General features: G+C 37.4%; 1 protein-coding gene across 3 annotated transcripts; it reads right to left on the reverse strand.

Moving 5' to 3' along the window:
- Positions 1 to 8,198: 8,198 nt before the first annotated feature.
- LOC131167710 (pentatricopeptide repeat-containing protein At3g61360-like) lies at positions 8,199 to 17,843 on the reverse strand. 3 transcript variants are annotated; one of them, XM_058126552.1, is made up of 2 exons: positions 16,237 to 17,843; positions 8,199 to 8,564 (listed from the first exon to the last, which is right to left on the reverse strand). In XM_058126552.1, the coding sequence occupies exons 1-2, from the start codon at positions 17,816 to 17,818 to the stop codon at positions 8,410 to 8,412; spliced, it is 1,737 nt and encodes a 578-aa protein (XP_057982535.1). In that variant the 5' UTR covers positions 17,819 to 17,843; the 3' UTR covers positions 8,199 to 8,409. The 3 variants fall into 3 exon arrangements, 2 of the variants coding, with proteins under 2 accessions (XP_057982535.1, XP_057982544.1); XR_009140140.1 differs by lacking the exon at positions 16,237 to 17,843 and adding an exon at positions 9,449 to 11,644 and having other exon boundaries at positions 8,428 to 8,564; XM_058126561.1 differs by lacking the exon at positions 8,199 to 8,564 and adding an exon at positions 9,924 to 10,183.
- Between the last annotated feature and the right edge of the window lie 198 nt (positions 17,844 to 18,041).

Below are 18,041 nucleotides of genomic sequence, written 5' to 3' on the forward strand. Positions count from 1 at the left end.
TGAGTCGACCTGGTGTAATACGTCATCCTACAACATACGAAAATAGTGCTTACAACATTGAACTGCTAATGTAAACGGTAACAAATTAGGTATACGTTTGAGTAAGCGTACGAGGCTCATGTAGACCGCCACAGTCCTATCTACGAAGCGACGTGTGATCGACCTGTACCACGTGTAATACGGATCCTCCGGACGCATCGGGCCATCTGCCCGCACTCCCTCCACGATGTACTCCCGCCTATGTCCCCACATACTCACGTACATCGCGTGCTCCGCAGCCCAATCTGTGTTCCCCTGACCGCGACCATCAATCTCGTGCAAGTCCTCCCCACGTACATCGACCCCCAAAGTACAGAAGCGGCTAGGGATGCCCTGTCGAAAGCCAAACTGACGCATCACTCGGTCTAGGAGATGCCACTCGACAATATGAAAACATATGAGTGGCACTCGGGCAACCCAAAGGTCCGACCCAACTGCATAGCCAATCGGTAGGTCGGCAACAATGTCATCAGTGTAGGGCGCCCATACGAACTACACGTATACATATAGTAAATGTAAGAGGCGGGACGAGAATATATGCAAATATTGAAAAATACTGTCAATACACATAACCGAGACTACCTCGTGCTCCCGGTGCATGTCCAGCTCGAATCTGTACCAGGGCAGCGTGTGTTGTGCAACATTAGGCGCCAACATGTAATCCCTCCACCTGTACACAATGAACCGTAAGTTAACAAGGTGTAACCACCAGTACATAGTACAACTCAAGGAAATGATTGTAAGTGGAGTTACTAACCTCCACGCAAGTGGAGCTGGGTCAATCGGCCGTCCATCCTCGTCCCTCTGAATAAGACGCTGAAAATCACGACGCGTAGGAGCTAACGATGTGAATCTCTCCCATGCCCAAACCTGCAATAAGCGAAGTGCTCCTTCGATCTGTGAGTGCGAAACGTCAACGGCGCGGCACATCTCTCGGTACAGCCAGGCTAACGTCGCAGAGCCCCAACTATAATGGTGTATCTTTGCTCGCTCAGTGAGCAGCGGAAGGAATATCAAGTGTGCGTAACTCCCCGATAGGTTGCAAAACAGCGTCCCACATATCAATCGCAGTATATGAGCACATGCGTGACACGCTATAGTGTGATCATCAGCATAAGCCGGAAGCTGGCGAAACATATCCCTCTCTAGAAACCGCATACGAATGCGGGCACCAACAAGCTCACCATCTGGAGGCACCACTCCTAACAATCTCTCGTACATGCGGCAAAGTCCTCCCCTGACCGGCGCCTCCATCCTATACTGGTCCAGCTATACGACCAGTGACAGGCAACCCATCAATCGGTAGCCCGAACAACACCGCGACATCCTATAATGTGATAGTCGCCTCCCCGTGCGGCAAGTGGAAAGTGTGTGTCTCTGGCCTCCATCGCTCCACCAATGCGGTCACAAGATGCCAATACAACTGGATATGGTCAATCTGATATATCCCATAAAAACCCGCATCACGTATCCAATCAATAATGCGAGGGTCTGCGCCTATCCTATCCTGTACGCTCTGACTTCCCCCTCGGCAATATAACACGTCAGCATGCGAATCGGTCCACGCCCGATTGGACCAGTGCCGATCGCCCATACTCAGTACACTAGTATCGGATGGCCCTGGATCGATCCTGCAAACAAGCCAGAATATTGAAAGCATTAACATAGAAATCATCAAAATTGAGGATCTGTCACGGGTGCTTTGTATGGTGGAACCGAACAAAAATCTCAGGGTTTATCCTATATGTGTACAAATGAAAATATCTCACCAAGTTTTCATCTGAAGATGCACTATTCTCGATTAATGAACACAGTGACTCAATTGCTCGGAGCCAAATTGAGCATGGAGCATTCACGTGTTCACCGAAAAATGAAAGCGGCCTGAGGATCTTACATTTGGAATATAGGAAAAAGGCTCTTCTGACCCATGCCCAAGTTCATGAATCTTCACGTAGATGGATGCGGCTGACTTATTTACAATCGCCTTGTTCAGAAGGAGGGAGTAGAATGGCAGCTAAAAACTTGTCGTGACGCAAGGAATACGAGTATGCAAATCGCCTTAACCTATAAGTTATAGGTCAGTGCGAAGGTCCAGCTGCATCCCCAGGTTGTGTCCTTCTCGGACATCTTGTGCGGTTATGTCCTTCTTGATGGCATATGCTACACGTGATATGTTTCCGACCTTCCCGAGCATCCATCTCGTTCTGTATACGTGAGCTCCTAAGCCGACCTTTATGTCGAGCGTATGCAGGATTTGCCTGCAATTTTGGCAACGAGCAAGTTGGCCAATATGCCTCATGCATGATTGGATAAAATTCGGCAGCATATGTTGCATAGTGCTCGGCAGTGCTCCAATATGGCTCAACGTACTAGCTCACATTTAGCCGTGTCTCAGCACAGGCTGCAAGAAGGTGAGAGCAAGGATAGTGTAAAGATTGCCATTTCCTGCAGAAGCATTCGCGCCTCTAGATGCTCAAAGTTTGGACATTGTTTCCTTTATGTGGTCCCTGCTGCGCGGTCGTGATGCTAAAAGTACCCCTAGACTGGTTGAACATCGTGACTCGTTGTCCGGTCGCTTTCAGCTTCTTTCTTTCCATCACTAGCAATATATGCGAAGTGAACGTATTTCCTCCAGATATTACGTTACGAGTAGCCTTCCATCGGCTATTAAAGTAATGTGCAATGCGATAAAATGTTAGTTGCACGAGAGCCGTTATGGGAAGGCTACGTGTGCTTTTTAGGACGGCATTAAAACATTCGACCAGGTTGGTGGTAATGTTACCTCTTTCCACCGTCGTGGCTGTGAGTCCACATATGAGAAGGGATCTGATCGAAGAACGTTTGGCTGGCTCTCCACCCTCATCGAATATCCTCTCCATCCACGTGTCAAATTTTCTCACCTAATGCTCCCTTCCCGCTCGCTCAGTCATTTGCTTCATATTGACACTCCGCACTTTCGTATTAAATTTGCTCACAACATGTCGAAGGCAGACTCGGTGGTGCGCACGTGGTGGTTGCCAATCAGGATTGTGCTGCACCGCAGCAATAATCACTGGATGCCGATCTGATATGAGGCAAATGTCGTCCCTGTCGGTAATCAAATGCAGAGAACACAGAAACCAATTCCATGTGTCGAGACTTTCCTCTTGCACAATAGCGAATGCAAGGGGAAATATTTTCCTATTTGCATCGGGGCACGTCGCAATGAGGAGTTTGCCCTTATACTGATGTAGGACGGGAATGGTCGACCTATGTCCTATGATTCAACCCTCACACAAGCACATACACTTAAACACTTTAATTTAAGAATTTAATTATCCGAACATAAACACAATAAATCATGTTTTATTTCACATGTTCAAGGATTTTGAAAAGGTGTATGACTTGTCCAGCAATTAAGTCCCGATTGGTTCTTTCACAAAGGAATCAAGTTATATACTGAAAAGTTGTTATTTCAAAGATTCAAGAATAAAAGTTCTATGTTAGCAAACTAATATTCATACAATTGATTTTAACTAGCAAGTACCAATATTGCAATCTATGGATCAAATGGGCTATTCAAAGATGTGATTTTAATCTACTAGCAAGGGTTCACAAATATAAAAAAAAGATTCAAACACAGTATTGAAGTTACCAAGATATTGGTTTGGATGACTTGACGTTGTTCCACACGTAGTTAGGTCATACCGTTGGTCCTTTGTACAAGCTTTGAATCACAAGATGAACACAGCAACGAAGTGTAGATGATGATCGTCGTGTGGGTGTATGAAGACGCTGGTCGTGTGGTGTTGATGGGGGCCGTGAGAATATTAGATGGAGGAAGGGTTGATGGAGTCGTTGGATAGTTTAGTGGTCTCTCACCACTTGATCTCCGGAGAGAACGCCGTAGCCTCACACTACTCACTCACAAGGAGAGGAACAAGCTTTACAAGCTCAAGCAAAGAGATGCTTCTTCAATATTCAACTTCAACTTTTTTTTGTTCTTACAATAAGAAAGCTATTTATAGGCATAGCCTAGGAGACAAAAATTTAAACACTCAACAACTCTCAACAATTTTCAACAACAACTCTCCATAACTTTCAACAACAACTCTCAACAACTTTCAACAACTATTAACCTAACACAATTAATACTTACTAAAAAATAAGGAACTCCAACTCATAAGCACACAAGTCAAGCTTAGTTGTCTTGCATTATTACAAGTCAAATTTGAAATTTAAACACATTCCAAAAGGAAGGCCAAAACCGTGTGGGACCCATTGGGGCCATGTGGAGGCCACATAGGTTTTGGACTTTGCTTCAATTACTTCACTTGGGTCTTCAAGCATGGTCTTCAAGCACCTAATAATCTTGAAATAACATATCCACAAAAAATATAAATTAACACAATAGCAAAGTCTTCACATAAAAAAGTCATCCATCAAAGAAGTAGATGATCTTCAATTAACTCTATGCCCTTCTGAAATCTTAAGTGGGAAGGAAGAGTGATTTGTTTAAATACCTCAAGTTCTACATATATATATAATAAATATATATATATATCTATAGGGGGAAGCTGTCTTAAAGATTTAAGACTCATCTCAAACGCACAAAACAATTTTTTTTTTTTGTAAATAAATGCCAAACAACAAAATTAAAGTAACGAAAAAAAAAGAGTGAACCTTCAAGCCCACTACGAGCTATATTGTGTGAGTGGGATGGAGTGAGGGAGGGCAGGAGGACATCAGTTTCCCCACTTTCCTACGTTGGAATCGAGTACGAAAACTAGGAAGGCAAAACGACATCATTTTGGAATTGACGGTGGCCACCATCGAACCAATGGCCCCCAACAAGTCACCGAACTCATTTTCACAGGCCTTGGCCCAGTGTATTATTTCACATGAATGGTGGGCCTTGCAGAAGGACTAAAGCCAAGGCCCACGAAAAATATTCCTAACCTACCGACCATCCCATAAATTCCGGAATCATATAAGAAATGAATTAAGGACATTGACAAAAATTGATAGTGAATAATGATTAGATAGATTATGAATATCCATCAAATGATTTGATTTGTGGTTATGAATTGTAAATTGTAAATATTTGAGAAAATATGAATAAAGATTAATGAGGCCAAAAATTATAAAATTTTCACTTTTTGATTGAAGAATATGATCTGTTATGAATTTTGATGTTACATCATGCAAAAAAGGGAGGCCGTGTCTTGGTACAATGGGCAAGTTGCCTCCGCCTCGGTACATGATGTAACGTCTCACATTAAATGAATATTCATGATAGATGGACGGATTCTAACAGGTCTATTCTTAGATGATTGAATGTCCACTTGTCAAATAATTTGAAATGTGTAAAACAGAAAAGCTCAAGAACAACAATTGCATTATATATGTATATGCATCCATCATTTCATAAGAAAATCGTAGTACCATCAATACAAATCATAAAATATAGTCGGAACTGTAAATAAGGAAATATGCAGGTTGGGTGAAAAAATGACACTCTTATTATACAGTAGATTAGGTGCAAAGTGATATAAATTTACAAAGGATAATGAATTTTAAGACATGAAATAGTATATGAAAAAAGTAAGCAAGATTTAATCAGCATATTAAGGAAGAACATATTAATTCCTTTTCGAGTCAGCTTACTACCCATGAATTTCTACTTGATTCAGTTTTGCTAATATTTTAGTCTGCAAACTAATTTTAAACAGCTGATTTTTTACCGCCAGAATAGACAGTCAGCATAGCGAATCGATTTAAGCAGCTCAAGAAAACGCAGATCCTCTTACAATTGAACAAACAAAATAAAGACATCACAAATGGAAAACAAATTGTTCCCGTTGTTATCAAGCTACCACGATTTTGTTAGCTCTTTACAATGGATTAGTTAGTATCCAAGCTTGTTAACAAATGATTATGGATATATTGTAAAGTGAAGTTGCAGCCCGAGGAAGGCTGCCCAAATCAAATGTTACTTGAATACTAAGCCATAGCTAAATCAATAGACTGCCAATCTAAAAAGGTTGAAGAGAAGTAAAACTAACATTGTCACATAGTTTGCAAATTGGACCACATGACAAACCAAAACAATATTTCTTTAAAAAAAAAAAAAAATCTGAACTAACAAAAGTTGGCATAGATACCAAGCCTAATATTTTCAAAATATTTAAGCCATATATTAGCCCACCCAAACTTTAAGATTAATATGCATACACAAATCTCATGCACCGCATAATGTAAGCATAAAAAGAGTAAAACAAAACAACATCTAAATGTGGTATTTCTTGGAAAATAAAACTCTAGAAAGCCTAAGGCGTGTTCGATGAGACTTGGAATATAAATTCCATTGAACTTCCCTTTACTCAACTCCGGACAATAATTCCATCCATGCACCAACTCACCATGACCCTAAATTGGGCAATGAAATACAAATGATGCAAATTAATAGCTGCAGATTGCATAAAAAGGATAATACTATGGACTCCTGATAATCAATGTAAATTAAAAGATAAAAAAAACTTGAAATTTATCCGCAAAAATAATTCTCGAAAATTCCACTAAAGCCCAAGTACTGGCCGAATGTAACAATTCAAATGTTCATTCTTCACTTTTCAAGGTCACAAAACAAATGAACCACGCAAGAGAAACTTATTTGACAAATAATAACTATAACTAACCAAATTTCATGTAGTATATCTCCATGGCCTACTTTATCAAAGTCTTCAATTTGCCTTTTCCTTGGGAATAGTCTATGTCCAATGAAGCTCAGCCATTAAGGGAAACGAATATTTTTTTCCCCAAAGACTACATTCCGAAGCTGATCTATATTAGCAAAAATGTTGTTTCCATGAAAATTAGTACTCTGAACCCAGAGTAGCACTAAACACTTTCCATACATAAATATATGGAGGCTTGCAATTTAAAATTAAACAGGTGCTCAAATTTGAACCAACCAAACAAATAGATCAAACGCACAACTTCTAAAAGAATGATTCAAAATAACTTTTGGACTCGTTCATATACGATAACAGCATGCTAAAAACATGATGAACGAAGTGTAGCACAGCCACAACACATATCTACCAATTCGAAGCGAAACAACATAGTTTAAATCTCCAACTCTCTGGATGTGATTAAAAGGAAAACATTTTTGGGAGAGAATTGTGGATTTTTTTTTTCTCCTTAAATCGCCATTTTAATGTTTGGTGGATGCTTGTGGTGAGCAAGTATTCCTATTCCACTTGAAGGGCGCTCACCAGAGGAGCAAACTTCAGCCTTTCTCATGTAAGCTATAACTGCACAAAATATATCTAAATATTGTTTGATATATTTTATCCATGATATTACTTTTTTAATGCAAAAGCAATAAATCAATACCACACTGAATCTAGTGTACTCCAAAAACAGAAAAAAAAAAAAAAAAAAAGTTTTACCTAAGACAGCTATACTCTCCCTAGCAAGGTTTGAACTTCACTTGGTGGGAAGACCTTCAGGATTCACGCGTCACAACTATTCTCTCCCTCTTTTTTGCTATCTAAGAAAACAAAAGAAGAGAATAATCTATAACTTATAAATTACAAGGACAATAAACATCCCAATTTTCATCCAACTTTTGCTGATATCCATCGGAAAGTGTGTGTGGGGGGGAATATAATCTGGGAGAAAAAATAAAAAACCAAAACTAAAACCTGCTCTAGCATAAGTATCAGAACTAACAAAAAAACCACATTGAATCTTCAAATATACCAAACATTAAACATATGTTTTCAAAAATACAAATCATTCTCCCACCTCTCATAGGCACAAAAGCTCAGCAACCGCATTGTCACCTCCTACGTGCCAATATAAAAATTTAAAAAAAAAAATTCCCATTCCTTCCCTCCCCATACCTATTCATTAACTCCATTCCAGGAGGAAAAATAAGTAAAAAAATAATATATATATATATATATATATAAGACGACAATCTAAGAATGAAGGAACGCTTACCATCTGAGCAGACAGTCACCAACACAAACTTTAACTCACTGAAGCAAAAATAAACCCACAAATTGTATGTGGAAGCAGTTGAAGCCTATGATCTGAGGCATTATAGTTGCAACATGGCAAAATCATCCAAGCCGTCTAAACAATTGACAGCCAAATCAATAGTTCTCTCTACCTGCCGTGGCATGATTCCCTCCCCTATCCCTCTAGATCCCATCTATTGTTACACAGTTACACATGCAATTAGGCCAAAAGCTACGAAGAGAGGTAAATTCGTCGGCACAAGGGCATACCAAACCTAAGAGAAGACTGGATGTTCCGCTCCAAACCCTACACAAAGCTCACGTGCTCCCAGAACATGCATCAAGACGAGACGCCACGAGTTCAGAAATCCAACCGTGGGGAAATCAAATCTGGGAGCAGGCGAATTGCAGACCGAATGCCATTCCGCTCAGCCCAACAGTACTCACTTGTACAGGGAAAGCAACAGTGCTGCTCAGGCAGAAGACCACATGCTCCGCCCCAAATCCCACGCAAAGCTGACATGCCGAAAGAAAAAAAAAAATAAAAAATAATTTTAGAAAAAATTTGAGACATGAGTAACTAACAAAGGGGCTACTGGGTGTTGGAATTCAGACAGTTGCCTAATTTCAGGACAAAATATAATTTTGCAAGAAAGCTTCAACAATATACTATTATGAGGTCAGAACTCAACAGGGGGAAAAAAATGCTGCTATCTATGTTTCCTATTTTCAAAATTTCAAGCAGCTTTTGTTTTATATGCTTCTACCTCTTACATTGTGTTATTTGCTTTCATTTGCCTAGATAAACAAATGACAGGCAGAAAGTTGTAAGTATTAAAATCCAAGTGTCATCATCTCCAGCCAACTCTTCGCTGTAAGTTACACGTGGAAACATAAACGTATTCAAGTAATTCCGAGAATATTAAGGTTAACATATAAGAAGATCAACAGTAGTTCCTCTTCTAGACTTCCACCCCCGATAAGCAGGGCATCAACATAAAATGCTCCAGCATAGATGCTATATTTAATAAATAAAGTTAACCCATGAATGTAGCCATGTTTAAATTCACTCTTCAAAGGACCTATGCAAATATAGTGGAACAAAATCATGATATAGTAACCTGTCCAGCTTCCTCATAAAGGACCTGCTTTTCAAAGATTTTCGTTGTTACATAATAATTATTCTTCTCTCCAATACACATGTTTAAAACAGAATGGGTATAACTTCAAGGCAATTTTTCTTACAGACAGTTATGAATACAGCAGTCAACAGAAGGGTAAAAAAGAGCTTGTTACTAAATCACAGAACTATTGCAAGCTACTAACATCAATTCAAATCCATTATGCCTTATATTACTACCATTGCTACGCACACATATGCATAGGAAAGTTGGACAAACCTTTCTCTCTTTGCTGAGATAAACCTTGAACTTCTCTTGCACCCGTATTCCACCATATCATCGAACAGAGGCTCAGATCATATCACAAAACTTTGAATTGTAATACAACAAGAAATTTTGAAATGTAACACTTGAATAAAAATGTAAAAGAGTTTATTATTGGGGTCCGTTAGCTAGCATATAATTTGAAGGCAAATAAAACAATTGTCTTCCTTCCATGAAATCTATTTAGTGTTCCATAGTTAATCAAGCAAATATGCTGAGGTAAAAATAAAATAAAGAGGCAATGTAGATTGAAATGCAAACTAGAGAAAAAAAAAATCTTAATTAGCAAGTAAGAATACTTTTACACTGTTTCGATCAAGGATTTTGCAAAAGGAAAGGAAAATAAAATAAGAACCAAATAAATTATCCACTGAATTTTCTATCTCAAATATCTTAAGAATTAAAACTCCGCCTATGATGCAATTAATGTCCTAATATTTTCACAGAGCCGGTCCCAAGCCCGAGTAAAGGAGGAAGGTTGTATTAGGTAGCTAACAGCCAGCGTGAAATTTGTCAGATCACTATGACATGAATCCTTAGCGAATATTTGTTACGGTGTCCCCTACGAGCAATGCGTTGCACTTGTACCACCCAGGTGTAGCAAAAAGTAGGCGTGGGTGGGCTAGGTCATCACCACAAAGTGACACGCCACGTCAGTGCCCAAGTAAGGTGTCAAATATGCGAGGTTTCCTGCATTTTTTTGGACATGGGCCAGTAAAAAAAGCTAGTTCAAGAGACTAGGATTAGATCAACAACTTGGAATATAGGGGCAATTACGAGTAAAAGCATGAAAATTGTAGACACAATGATTAAAAGAAAAATTAATATAATTTGCTTTCAAAAAACTAAGTGGGTAGGGGAGAAAGTTAGGGAAATTGATAAATCAGGACTTAAACTTTAGTACACTAGAAAAGAAAAACATAAGAATGTGGTAAGAGTTATTGTAGGCAAAAATTTAAAAGATGGCGTTGTAGATGTAAATAGAGTAGGGAATAGAATTATAAAAATCAAGGCGGTCTTAGGCCAAGAGATAATAAATATCATTAGTGCTTATGCTCCTTAAGTAGGCCTAGCAGAACATCATAAAAAACAATTTTGGGAAGATATGGATAGTATTATACAAGGCATATCAAGAACTAAGAAAATATTCATAGGAGAAGACTTGAATGGACACGTTGGAAGGGAACCTTATGAGAGGATGCATGGAGGATATGGATATGGAGACAAAAATGATCCTGGGGAGATGATCTTAGACTTTGTTATGTCATATGATTTTATTACAATGAATAATTGTTTTAAGATGAGAGAAGAACACTTAATAACCTTTAAAAGTGGACAAAATAAAAGTCAAATAGATTTTTTCTTAACTAGGAGGGTAGATTGTTATCATGCAAGGATTGTAAAGTTATTCCAGGTGAAAGCTTAAGTATACAACATAGAATCTTAGTGTTAGATATATGCATTAAAAAATGGAAGAGAAAGGATAAAATAAACTAGTGTGAGAGAACTAGGTGATGGAACCTAAAGGGAGAAAATATAATAAACTTTATAGATAAAATGATCAAAGATGGTGATTGGACTATAGATGATGGGATAAATACAAATACTCTTTGGAGTAGGATAGCTAACTCTATTAAAAATATAGCAAAAGAGATTTTAGATGAATAAAAGGGAAGATTCTCGAGTAGCAAAGAAAATTGGTCGTGGGATAAAGATGTCCAAAAAGCCGAAAAGACAAAAAGAATGTGATATAAAATGTGGCAAAAATGTAGACACATGGATAACTTTGAAAAGTATAAAGAGGCAAGAAAAGATGCAAAAAAAAAGCCATTAGTGAAGTTAAACATAGATCATTTAATAATTTGTATGATAGGTTAGATATAAAAGAAGGGGAAAGAGATGTTTTTAAACTTGCTAGAGCTAGAGAAAGAAAGAATGAGGACTTAGGCAATGTAAAATATATAAAAAGTGAGGATAATATTGTCTTGGTTAAGGAAGACAACATAAAAGAAAAATGGCGAAGTTACTTTAATAAATTGTTTAATGAAAACCAAATAGAATGCTTAAACTTAGAATTGACAAATGAGGAAAAGACTAAAAATATAAGATTTATTTGTAAAATTAGAGTTAACAAGGTTAAGTTTGCGCTAAAAATGATGAAAAATGGAAAATCTATAAGACCAGATAGCATCCCAATTGAAGTTTGGAAATGCTTAGGTGATAATGGAATTATATGTTTAATTAATTTATTTAATACAACTATAAAAACTAGGAAAATGTCAAATAAATGAAGGAAAAGCACTTTAATACTTATATACAAAAATAAAGGAGATATTCAAAATCGTAATAACTATCATGGAATTAAACTTATGAGTTATACGATGAAACTATAGGAAAAGGTAGTTGAACAAAGACTAAGACTAGAAACGAAGGTATCAGAAAATCAATTTGGTTTTATACCTGAGAGATCTACTACAGAATATATATATCTATCAAGAAGATTAATGGAAAAAGCTTAGAGGAAAGAAGAGAGACTTGCATATGGTGTTAGACGGCGTAGCCCGGGAGTATATACGTGTGCCCCGCAGTGGATATGCAATATAGAGTCAGAGGGGTGGTGAATGGCTCTTTTCGTGTCTCTACAAAATAAAACTCTTGGCAAGATTTCAAGTAATTATATCACAATATAAGCAAAAGTAAATCATGCACAAGACTTAAAATAAAGAGTAGGGAAAGAAAATCAATAACAAGATTTAACGTGGTTCGGCACCAAACCTAGGTCCACGCCTTAGCACTAAGTCAAGGATTTCACAATCCACTATAAACTCTCCTTCCCCAGCAGAGCAAGCCTTACAACTCGGGTACCAAACCCTATACTCGAGAACAAATTCACCAAACGGTTCACCAAGAACCCTCACAATGGTTCACAAAGAACCTTACAAGAAGAAGATGATTACAATGAAAATGTTCCTTGAATGAATAAATATTAAATACAAAGCAAACCCCACACTTCTCTCTCAAGAATTGAATCAAACACAATTAAAGAACAAGAGAGATGAGCACTTGTGAATATGAACTAACATGCAATGTGCTAGGTTTTGGAACCAAGGATATTGTTCACTATAAGCTTGTATAAATCTTCAAAACCATGCTAAACAAGTCTATGGACTTGTATTTATAGCCAAAAACCCCTACTAGCCATTAACTAGCCGTTGGAAGCAATTCCCAAACAAAACTAGCCGTTGGGACGCTGTCACCACCCCAAGCCGTCGACTGTTTTTCTGGGCTCTCTAAAACTGTTGACGGTTTCCTGCATACGTCGACGATTACCCAAAATAAAAAAAAAGTCATCAACATGAAAGTTGTGGGATTTTTTCTTAACTTTCCATAGACACCAAGATCATCCTATTTGGACTCTTCTAGCAAAAGTTATGCCCCAAATACCAAAAGGTGTTCAGGACTCGAGGCTGCAGTACGTTAAACGACGATTGCTCGGTGTTTCCTTGTCAAAAAGCCATTTGATGACTTAAAACATTCTTGGACAAAATTATATGAAATATATTAAGTCTAATAAAGTTTAATATTTGTCCAAATGAGTTTCCCCTTGAATATAAGATATCTTGTTAATGAAAACACATCTGAAACTTGTATGATATCTTATATGCTTAGAATGTCCTTTATGAAAAATATACATGACTTCTTTAAGGCTTTGGGACATTAACCATGTTTTGACAAAAGCGGGACCAAGTATTGAAAATGCTTATGAAACCAAGATGTTAAAAACTTGTCCCTTTTGAAAACATGTTTGAGTTTAGGATTGATTTAACAAACTCTTTAAATTTGACTTTGAAAGCCATAAAAGGTGAGTTTGTGTTTATGACTTTAGTGCAACCCTATAAACTCATGTGTCCTAGTATGCATGCATTTTACTCAACTCTTGCTCAGAAATTATGAATGAAACAAAACCAGCAAGAGTTACAAAACACCACCTCAAACACTCCCCAAATACATATAAGACAACATTAAGCTTCCTTTGGTCGTGCTTGGGTCTTACCGAGTACGTGTCCATTTGATCTTTCCTTCTTGATGTCTACTCGGTCCGATTTTTGCCTTTTTGAACATGTACTAACTATGATTTGCAAAGATAGGAAAACACTAGAAACAATATATAGGTTAATATCATCAAAACACTTTAAACAATGATGGTGTAGCCACCAAGACTAACATATGGTATTTATTGACTTAGAGAAAGCATATAATATGGTACCTAAGGAAGTTCTATGGTAAGTTTTAAAAAAAAAAAAAGTGTATGTTGTAGGTACACTGATGTCATTAAGGATATGTACGATGCAGTAATGACTAGTGTAAGGACTATAGATGGAAAAACTAGAGAATTTCCAATCATCATAGGTGTACATCAAGTATCTGCTTTGAACCATATTTTTGCTTTAGTGATGGATCAACTGTTAAGAGTATCCAAAATGAGATTCCATGGTGTATGTTATTTGCAGATGATATTGTATTGATTGATGAAATTACGGGGGGAGTAGAGGATAAGTTAGAATTATGGAGAGAAGCTTTAGAATCTAGAGGCTTTAGGATAAGTAGAAATAAGACTGAATATATGAAATGTAATTTTAGTATTAATAGGAGGAATATTGGAGACAAAGTTAAACTTGATGATGAAGAAATAAATAGCATTTGTAGATTTCGATACCTTGGATCTATTGTGCAAGCTGGAGGAGAAATTGAAGAGCATGTAATGCATAGAGTTAAGGCAGGCTAGTAAAATGGAGAAGTGCTTCAAGTGTGATTTATGATTGTGATCGTAGAATACCCTTAAAATTAAAAGGAAAGTTTTATAGGACGACTACAATACCAGCTATGCTATATGGATCAAAATGTTGAGCGACGAAGAAACAGAATATCCAAAAGGTAAAAGTTGTCGAGATGAGAATGCTTAAATGGATGAGTGGTATAACACTGAAAGATAAATTAAGAAATGAACATATTCACGGTAAGTTAGGTGTAGCTCTTATAGAAGATAAGATAAGGAAGGGACGACTAAACTAGTTTAGACACTTGCAACGCAGACCACATAGTGTGCAGCAGTGAGAAAGACTGAGTTAGTTACTGTGAGTGGTAGTAGAAGAGGTAAAGGTAGACCAAAAATTACTTAGAATGAGATAGCGAGTAAGGATTTAATAGCCCTGAATTCGTCAAAAGAAATGCTCCATGATCGCATAAATTGGCGAAAAAAGATTCATATAGCCGACCCACCTAGTGGGACTTAAGGCTTGATTTTGTTGTTGTTGTAAATATGTTAAGAATTAAAATTTCTTCAAATATAATTAAAAATTAATAAAAATCAAAGTTCATGACATGTAAAATAAAATAAAATTGTTTATTGGTTTACTTTATATTTTCTTTGATAATCAAACAATAAAAATTAAATTCCTTAATATTTTCCTTTACTTTCCTTTATGTTTTCCAATTTCCAAATGGAGCCTTAGTGATAACCAAAGACTGTATAGGCAATAATCTGCATAATAATACAGATGAATTCTTATAAAGATAGCTTTTCAACATTGAATATTGCGGTGAAAGGTAGAGATGTATGCAAATAACCAGAAATAATGCCCATTTCTGGATTACATAGAACATTTTTTTCCACATATTTGGACAACTAATGTAACTTCAAGATCCTATTAGATGGTAATCTGTATTTTTTCATGAAATAAATTATAAGATTGGAAGGGACTGAGCATTGAATTTTTTTACTTTTGTAGTTAACTTGAATAAGGTAAGCCCGTAAAAATTCCAACTGTGAAATCAGCACATCACAAAAACATAACTCATAAACCTAAAAAATAATGTACTTTTAGAATTGTTTCAAGAAGCATTATACAACATAAGATAACAATTCAAGAAATTCTTTTGACATTATTTAGATATTTGGCTTGTAAACATAATTTAAATTTTCTCATCAGATCAAAATATGCCTCAAAGGCATAGTGTGCACACTAGGTTTACCAAATGCAACTAGGTCAAGTGATAAGGTAATGGCCCACTCATGCAGCAGTTCCCCTTTGTCAAACCCCAGAAACAGCATGGAAGTTGGCTAAGGGTTGTACAAAGGACTAGAGATTCAGCTACAGGATCAATCAAAGTATCTTTTACTTGCCAAAGAGGAACACAGTAGAGCAAATGCTTACTTGTACAGTTCAATCTCATGCTGTTTTCGCAAGGGCCACCAGAAGAAGGAAAAAAAAAAAGGAACTTCAGTGTTAGTCATGCCAAAACTTACTGTAGTAAGATAAAAAATTTGAGAAGTTATAAGTCATTTTCCTACTTGCTATGAGCATGGAAAAATACCATGAAAAAGAACCCTACGTTTCTCTTCTTCTACTATGGATAGATAATTGGAAGCAAAAAAAAAACAATTTTCAAGTAAACTGCAGAGCATGAATTTTAGATAGTTCCAAATTTGAGAAATATTTTCCTTCAAGGTAACCTATGTTTCCACATATCAAGAATGACAAGTCTTATGATTACCTATATGTAAGAAAGTGGATGCACAAAATTTATATTCATACAACCTCTTTTATATATATATATATATATATATATCAAGAGCAACCAAGAAAGCACCCATCATGAGAAATAACATTCAAACATATATTAGAACACATACAGAGGAAATAGACTCGTTCTAATGTAATCTAAACCATTTTAATTCGCACCAATGGAGGTAGGAAGACCCAAAGCATGCCCCCTTGATAGGGGCAAAACAGTTTGTAATGTCTTTATCCTCTGGTCAAGCATCCTCAACTCATCTGTCATACCTGCCTGCAGCAAATACCTCTGCAACATCCTAAATGCAGCTTCACTTATGTGTCTTCCTCTATCCAATGTTTGTCTGGAGCACTCAAAAGCTTCTTGCACCCTCCCATGGGAGCACAACCCAGTTACCAAAAGGTCCAGTGCATGACCATGAGGACAATAGCCCCTCCCCATAAGGTAACACCACAAATTCAACCCCAAGTCAAGCCGACGATTTTCGCAGAATAATTTCATTAACATAACCACAGTTCGTGTCTTTGGCATGAAATTACTCCCAGTCATCTTGTAATAGAGATCCAAAACACCATCAATGCCATTTAACTTCATCAATCCAAAGAACATGGTATGGTATGTCACACTATCAAACCCAATATTTTTTTCTTCCATGTCATCCATCAACCCAACTGCAGACTTCACATCTTTGAATCTAATGAGAGAACTTATAAGGGCATTATAAGCCCCAACATCAGGTTTTAAATTTTTTCTTGGAATTTCCTCAAACAGCTGTTGTGCCTTTAATATGTTTCGAGCAACCCCTGCTCCATGAATTAAAGTAGTTATTGTTTCTAATGTCGGCAAGCAATTTACCCGTTCCATTTCTTCAAGAAGTCTAAGTCCATCACCAAAGCAACCTCGCTTGCAGTAAGCATCAATTCTGATATTATAGGTTACATTGTTGGGCTTAAAACCTCTTCGAACCATCTCGTGGTAAAACAGTTCCACTGCAGTAACATCGCCCAACTCTTTGAACCCTAAAAGCAAGATATTCATGGTTTTAGTGTTGGGGGAGAACCGAGAATGCATCTTATGAAAAACAGACCGCGCCTCCTTCATCTGCCTTTGTGTGCAAAATGCTCGAAGGAGTATGTTGAGCTCGTCTGTACCAAATTTCGTCCCAACAAATATATCATTCTCCATCCGCGCAAATGCTTCGAGAGTATCTTCATAGGATTGAAATTTAGCAATTTTCGATAGCATGATGCTCATTGACTTCTGGGTAAGCAATGAAGGGTGTGTCCGTTGCATTTCTTCCAACAATTCCCAAGCTTTATCAAAATAGCGCATCCGTGAAAGAATGTGAAGAGTCTTTTCAAAAGCATCAGAACTCAAAGGGGTTGGGGAATGCTGGAGAGAAAATTTGAAAAATTCAAATGCTTTGAGGCCATTGGAGTGAGCTGCAAAGAGGCGACCCAGAACATTCTCCACAAAGGTGGTGGAAAGGGCAGATGGTGGGATATGGTGGAGAAGGCTAGGTTGAAGTGGGTAATCAGGAAACGGGTGGTCGTTAATTATTCTGGTAATGCCTTCTACTTCAATCCGGGTTTCTGGGAGGGGAGAATGACCGCAAGTTGATTTAAGAGCTATTGGCCAAAATCGTGTTAGCTTCTGAGGAATGAGGGTGAGTTGGTTGGAACTTTTAAGTTTGACTAACAAAAGCATTCTCTCATTCACTGGCAATGCGAACCATTTCTGAAATTCCATCTAAAACCACAGTGCTTCGCTAATGTCAATGCATACCCTGCACAATCATAAAACACAAACAGCTAAAATTTATACAGTTTTCACCACAACAACTCATATTTAAAATGGGGAACGATAGGATTCAAAAACTTAAAAACTAGGGCAGCTATCCAGTCAAAGATTCACCGTGTATGCATCATGTGGATGGAAATGCCTTATAGGGTTTCCTTTAAAAACATCAAAA

This window comes from Malania oleifera, chromosome 1 (genome assembly GCF_029873635.1).
Source record: "Malania oleifera isolate guangnan ecotype guangnan chromosome 1, ASM2987363v1, whole genome shotgun sequence".
Classification (NCBI taxonomy): Eukaryota; Viridiplantae; Streptophyta; class Magnoliopsida; order Santalales; family Ximeniaceae; genus Malania; species Malania oleifera.

Bases quoted from the DNA above. Each gene is read 5' to 3' on its own strand.
- LOC131167710 (XM_058126552.1), bottom strand. From the start codon at position 17,818: ATGGAATTTCAGAAATGGTTCGCATTGCCAGTGAATGAGAGAATGCTT. The intron at 8,565-16,236 runs GTGCGAATTAAA...TCGGCATGTCAG, and splicing joins GGGTCTTCCTACCTCCATTG to CTTTGCGTGGGATTTGGGGC.